At 39.1% G+C, this 7,209-nt stretch overlaps 1 protein-coding gene across 2 annotated transcripts in view; it reads left to right on the top strand.

Moving 5' to 3' along the window:
- Positions 1-876: 876 nt before the first annotated feature.
- The window catches only part of LOC127674009 (natural cytotoxicity triggering receptor 1), a 9,799-nt gene continuing 3,466 nt past the window's right edge, over positions 877-7,209 (top strand). The window contains exons 1-5 of one of the 2 annotated variants that reach the window (XM_052169821.1): positions 877-965; positions 1,043-1,078; positions 1,265-1,549; positions 6,718-6,996; positions 7,199-7,209. The exon at positions 7,199-7,209 is cut by the window's right edge and continues 40 nt beyond it. In XM_052169821.1, coding sequence (XP_052025781.1) covers positions 932-965; positions 1,043-1,078; positions 1,265-1,549; positions 6,718-6,996; positions 7,199-7,209 — 645 coding nt within the window. In that variant the 5' untranslated portion in view covers positions 877-931. The remainder of the gene's footprint in view (positions 966-1,042; positions 1,079-1,264; positions 1,550-6,717; positions 6,997-7,198) is intronic. The other variant, XM_052169822.1, reaches the window with a different exon arrangement.

Below are 7,209 nucleotides of genomic sequence, written 5' to 3'. Positions count from 1 at the left end.
GGAAAGACACCAACTCACTTATAAAGAAACAAGTATCAGAGCAATGCTAGCTCTCTCAGCAACCCTAAAAGGCAGAAAAATGTGGGATGGTGTACTTCAAGACTTAAAAGTGAATCACTCCACTATATTATTAAATACATCATTATTATTAACTATATCCTGTAGAAGTCTGCCATGAAACTGACAAGAAATTAAGGGCATTTCCATCTAAATGTAAGTGACACAAACCAAGTATTGTCATGACTGCCATGCAAGCCTCCCAGAAGATAACAAAATTAACATCATGCACAGAGGAGGAAGAAAATTATTCTTGGTTGCAGGGAGGTAGGGAATAATAAAAATCATGAGAGGAAGAGATAAACAAGACAGGAAGGAGTGAAAGGCATCCAGCACAGGAAAACAGGAAACCACCAACATTAATAGAGGATAAATGAAGGCGCTCATAATCTAACCAACAAGTCAATAAAATGCTTGCCTTACACTATGAGAGCCTTTGTTCAGTCCTCAAAATCTGGAAAGAAATTAAAGCCAGGCATTAGCCAGGAAGGTGTCTCACTGGTTAGTGCATCCATGTCAAGAGGTTCCTGCAATTCTGGCTCTAGGGAATCTTCTGCTTTTTTCTGAACGTTTTGGGCATTCATGTGCACATACCCATAGGTTAACCCAGAAATGGATTGCAGACTTAGAAGTTGATAGTCAGAGTAACCTTCTAGACCCAAAGAGAGGCTAAATGTGTTCTGTGAACCAAGTCTTTGCCTACAGTCCAAGGTCAACGGTAAAGGGAGAGCTGTGAAATTTCTGTTTTAAAAAAAAATGTGTGAAAGTCCCATGGTGATTGGTATCAGGCCTCACCCATCACATCCTGTGCGTCTCCCTCACACACTGGACTCAGTCCACACACACACTCTTCAGCAACAGTCTGGACACTGGTATGCCGCCAATACTCACTGCCCTGCTCTGCCTCGGTGAGTCCTTTATTAAAGGGAGTGGAATCAAGAGCAGGTATGGGAGGAGACGGTGTGTCATTATCACTGTTTTCTAGGGTTATGTCTGAGCCAGAGGATCAACACTGAAAAGCGTAAGTCTATCCCTCAGAGTCTTGGGGTTATGCCTGGGGGTTCATTTAAGAGGGTCACCTGAGAACATCCAGTGACAGAGGCAGCCATCCTGCCTCAGTAGGGCGGCCTTAAGCTGGTGGCTGAGAAAAAGCAGGTTAGATAAGTTAAGGGTTCACCTGGGATGCCTGCCTGTGTCTACCTTTCAGAGACTCTCCCGAAACCCATCATCTGGGCCAAACCCAGTGTCATGATCGCAAGAGGAAACTCGGTGAACATCTGGTGTCAGGGGGCTCAGCATGCTTCTGAGTATCACCTGTACTTCGAAGGAAGCTTTGTCACCTTGGAGAGACCAAAGCCATCTAGATCAATGAATAAAGTCAGGTTCTTTATTTCACAAATGACGTCACATACTGCAGGGATCTACTCCTGCTTCTATCAAAGTGGAGAGCTCTGGTCAGAGTCCAGCAACTTCCTGAAACTGTTCGTAACTGGTAAGTGTTTTGGTTTTTAGATGTAACATCGCATTTGCATGGTCACAGGGACTGCCTGTGTGCATGAAGGCTGAAAAGTATCTAAGCCCCACTCTGACACTGCTCATCTGTGACTGGAACTCAAGGGACATGTTCAATCGAAGCTACTTCCTGCAAGGACAATCTTTGCAATGAGCTATCTGTCCTAGAATCAAACGTATCTTAGCTCTAGATCTGTGAGGAAAATGATTCTAAAATAGGCCACTGTGTACAGGGGTGTGACTAAGGACAGATGGACAAGAGAATCGAAGGCAACTGGACAGGAAGTGGTTGATCTGTGATGGACTTTCATCAGGAAATGGAGCCATAAACATAGCTCTCAAATTAAACTAAGCTTGAAAATCACCTGGACATCTTGTAAGAACAGACTTAGCTTGTTTGCATGCATGTTCACGAGAATATCTGTCACAATAACTAAAGGGCCAGATGGCTCATGAATGACAGAGCTTGCTGTGCAAGCATGAGAATGTGAGTTCAAATCCCCAAAACTCATGTAAAAAGCCAGGTGTTCCCTTAACACTAGAACTGGGCAGGGAACAATGTCATCTTTCTAGGGCTTAATGGCCACCATCCTAGCTGTTGGTTCATCAAGACCCCATCTCAAAGGAATACGATGGAGAGATGTAGACCAGGGTAACCAGTTTCTTCCTTTGGCATGCGCTTTCAAGTACACATGCTTATAAACACACAGGACCATACACCGCATATACCATGCACAAACACACAAAGGAAAAAATAGAGAAATTAACTAAATAAACTGATAGCCAAAGGTACTAATAACACAGGTATCTCTTGGTGCATGAATGGATGAACAAAGTGTGTTGTATCTATACAGTGGAATATTAATTCTACACTACAAAGGAAGAAAGTGCTACAATTTTCATATGTCTTCCTCTAATGTGGCTGAACCCCGAGGACATGATGCTAATGGGGACAAGCCAGTCACGGGAGGGTAATTACTATCTGATTGCATTTAACTGGGTTACTTGTGATAGTCAAACTCACAGTGACAAAAAATGTAGAAGGGAGGTTGCCAGAGCATGGGGAGGAAGAGAGTTAGTGTTTTCATGGTGTAAAGATTTCTGGTTTTGAGAAGAAAAAGTTCTGGAAGTGAAGAATACAAATGGTTTGTAGTAGTTTCATATGTTTAATGACTGTAAACAAGTATATGTAAGTTTATTTATGCCCAGGGATGTGTGTGTGTGTGTGTGTGTGTGTTTGTGCACGTTTGTGTGTATATTTGTGAGTGGATCTGTATATGTTTATATGTGTGTATGTGTGTATATGTGTGTGCATTTGTGTGTGTATTTGTATGTATGTGTGTATATGTGTGAATGTGTTTTTGTGTATGTGTGTATGTGTGTGTATGTGTGTGTGTGTGTGTGTGTGTGTGTGTGCCTGAGGGCATTTACAAACCAGAGATGTTATTTTCCAGGAGCTGTTTGCCTTATTTTTTGAGAGGGTCTCTCATTGGTGTCTTGGGCTCATGAGGTACATACACCGGGCTCGCTGGCCAAAACATGTGCCTCTCCATTCTCTCCAGAAATGGCATCACACGTCTCAATTTCTATGTGGATATTGGGGATCAAACCCAGACCTGATGATCAAATTTGTGTCTTTACCAACTGAGCTACCTCCACAAGCTCCCCAAAAATGATTTCTTTAGAACAGGGGCAAACCCAGAAGGCCTCAACCCTAAAAACAGAACTAAAGACAACTAAAGAATGATGAGAAAAGGGGAAAGTCTTACCCAGGGAAGAGCACAGCAATTGGTGAGCTCATAACTAATGGTCAACCCTGAAAACATGCAAACAACTAACAGCGACATACACTAACACTGTACTGGTGTATTTAGGAATACTTATATTCATATATGTATATATATATATATATATATATATATATATATATATATATATACCAATACACACATACACACATATATATATACCAATACACACACACACACACACACACATATATATATATATATATATATACACACATGTATATAAAACAAAAGAAGCAACAAATCTAAAACTCAGCAAGGAGGGGTATAGAGGTTTACTTGTAGGGAGAACAGGGAAGGAAAATTTATGTAAGCTGGGCAGTGGTGGTTTACGCCTTTAATCCCAGCACTTGGGAGGCAGAGGCAGGCAGAATTCTGAGTTTGAGGCCAGCCTGGTCTACAGAGCGAGTTCTAGGATAGCCAGGGATACATAGAGAAACCTTGTTTCAAAGAAATGTAATCATATTATCATCTCAAAACAATAATTTTTAAAATGCAAAAGGCTCTCCTATCCCTGGGTCTCTAATGCAGTGATTCCAAGTAGGGGCAGTGATCTGCAGGCGTCTAGCTATTTCTAGTGTTTTCGGTGCCAGGGACCAAACTCAAAGACATGGGTAGAGATGCAGAAGCTGTGATCCATCTGTCTTAATCTCGATAGATTATGGACCCATATGAGACAAGCAAAAGTATAGGAAACAGAAAGGAGCCTGGATTCCAAAAATGGACATCTGATAATAATGCCAGGGAACTAGGTGATCAAGAAGCTGGGGTGTGATAATGCTTTCTTTTTTTTTTGAAAAGCATGTTCTTTTATTGAAAAAACAAGTAAAAAATGATAAAATTAAAATTTACATGGAAAATATTTCTGATGAAATAAAAGAGATATATAGAAAAACACGTTAAAATTGATACGTTTCATGGGAAATTAAAGAGTAAAAGTGGTAGACATAAAAAACATTACTAAATTAATTGAAAAGGGAAGTAGAAATATTTTATGATAGAATTGAAATTTTACATGGAAAATATTTCTGATAAAATTGTAGAAAATGTAGAGAAACATGCTGAAATTGAAGATTATCATGGAAAATTTTAAATAGATACAAAAATTTTAGGCAAAAAAGTTTCCCTAAATTGATTGAAAGTGGGATTGTAAACATTTTCTGATAAGATTGAAGATTTACATGGAAAATGTTGTGATAAAATTGAAGAAATATATAGAAAAACATGTTAAAATTGAAGGTTATCATGGAAAATTATACAAATAAAATGTTAGGCATAAAAATAAATCTAAGTTGATTTAAAGTGGTATTATAAACATTTTCAGGTAAATTGGAGATTTACATGGAATATATTTCTGATAAAATTCACAAAATATATAGACAAACATGGTTAAATTGACTATTTGATTGAAAAATTATACAGATAAAACAGTAGACATAAAACACCTTTCCAAATTAGTTGAAGGTGGAATTAAAAACATTTTGTGATAAAATCAGAGATTTACATGGAAAACTTTTCTGATGAATAGAAGAAATATATAGATAAACATATTAAAATTGAAGATTATCATGAAAAATAACGCAGATAAAATGCTAGACATAAAATAACCTTACAAAATTAGTCAGAAGAGGAATTACAAACATTTTCTGATAAAATTGAAGATTTACATGAAAAATATTTCTGTTAGTCTATGTCTTTTTATTGGTTAATTGAGTCCATTGATGTTAAGGAATAGTGATTTTTGCTTCCTGATAATTTTTATGTTATTATGTTTGTGTGGATATCTTCTTTTGGGTTTGTTGGAAGAATATTACTTTCTTGCTTATTCAAGGGTGTAATTTCCCTCCTTGTGTTTGTGTTTTCCATTTTTATCCTTTGTAGGGTTGGATTTGTGAGAAGATATTGTGTAAATTTGGTTTTATCATGGAATAGCTTGGTTCGCCATCTATGGTGATTGAGAGTTTTGCTGGGTATAGCACTCTGGGCTGACATTTATGTTCTCTTAGGTTCTATATGACATCTGCCCAGGCTCTTCTGGCTTTCATGGTCTCTGCCGAGAAGTCTGGTGTAATTCTGATAGCCCTGTCTTTATAAGTTACTTGCCCTTTTTACCTTACTGCTTTTAATATTCTCTTTGTTTAGTGCATTTGGTGTTTTGATTATTATGTGCTGGGAGGACTTTCTGTTCTGGTCCATTCTGTTTGCAGTTCTGTAGTCCTCTTGTATGTTCACGGGCATCTCTTTTATTAGGTTAGGGAAGTTTTCTTCTATGATTTTATCGAAGATGTTTACTGGCACTCTAAGTTGGAAATCTTCATTTTCTTCTATACCTATAATCCTTACGTTTGGTCTTCTCATTGTGTCCTGGAGTTCCTGGATGTTTTGGGTAACAAGCTTTATGCATTTTGTATTTTCTTTGACTTTTGAGACAATGTTTTCTATTGTATTTTCAGCAACTGAGGTTCTTTCTTCTATTTCTTGTATTCTGTTGTTGATGCTCCAACAGAATCTATGACTCCTGAATTCTTTCCTAAGTTTTCTTCCTCCAGAGATGTCTCGCTTTGTAATTTATTTATTGTTTCTACTTCCACTTTTAGATCCTGAATGGTTTTGTTCAGTTCCTTCACTTGATTGAGTTTCCTTTCATTCTTTAAGGTATTTTTGTGTTTCTTCTTTAAGGGCTTCTGCCTGTTGTCACATGTTATCCTGTATTTATTTAAAGGATTTTTGTGCTTCCTCTTTAAGGGATTTTACATTTTGACCCATGTTCTCCTGTATTTCTTTAAGGGAGTTATTTAGGTTCTTTTTGAAACCATATGTCAGCATCATGAGATACGATTTTAAAGTCTTGCTTGTCCAGTGTGTTGGGGTATCTGGGAGAACCGGGTTCTGATATTGCCAAGTAGCCTTGGTTTCTGTTGGTAGGCTTCTTGTGCTTGCATTTTGCCATCTAGTTATTTCTCCTGTTAGTTGGTCTTGCTGTCTCTGGCTGGAGCTTGTACCTCCTGTGAAACTATTAGCCTGTGTCCATACTCCTAGGAGACCAACTCTCTTCTGGCAGGGTCTGTGAACAGAGGCTGTGGAGCTGCCTGGCTCCCTGGTGGAAACGGGAACAGGAAGACGTCAGTCTCAGCTGCTCCACTGATCATATGCCCCATGTGCTCCTAGCTGGTCCCCTCTAGAGAGAAGATGAAGGTCTCCCCTCTGCACTCAGATGTAAAAGTGCTGCTGGGAGAACGCTTTTTCTTAGTGGGATGTGCACAGAAGTCTATGGGGTCACCCGGCTCCCTGGTGAAAATCTGATAATGCTTTCTACATGCCTGTCCCACTTTTCTCACAGGTCTGTATGACACACCCAAGCTCTGGGTTCATCCAGGGCCTGAGGTATCCTTGGGGGAGAATGTCACCTTCTCTTGCCAGCTGAAGACTGCGACAAGCAAATTCTTTCTGCTCAAGGAGAGAGGATCCAACAACATCCAGCATAAATATGGGAACATCCAAGCAGATTTCCCCATGGGTCCTGTGACTAGGGCTCACAGAGGGACCTACAGATGTTTTGGCTCTTACAATGACTATGCATGGTCTTTCCCCAGTGAGCCTGTGACACTACTCATCACAGGTAAAGACACTCTTTTCTATACCTGAATCCCAGTTCTAAGTGTTACCCTTGATAGTCATGGAAAGAGATAGCAAAAATTCTCTTCTTGTTAGAGATCCAACTGGGCATTTGGAGCATCAGAGGGGCAGAGAAAGTTGAAGGAATAGAGGATAGAAGAGTAGACCTAAAATTCTCACTTTACAAAAGTATTCTCCATTTCTAGGAGGTATTGAG

Source organism: Apodemus sylvaticus, chromosome 23 (assembly GCF_947179515.1).
Source record: "Apodemus sylvaticus chromosome 23, mApoSyl1.1, whole genome shotgun sequence".
NCBI classification, from domain to species: Eukaryota; Metazoa; Chordata; class Mammalia; order Rodentia; family Muridae; genus Apodemus; species Apodemus sylvaticus.
Note: the sequence above shows the minus strand (reverse complement) of the source record. Positions and strands in the feature narration are given on the sequence as shown.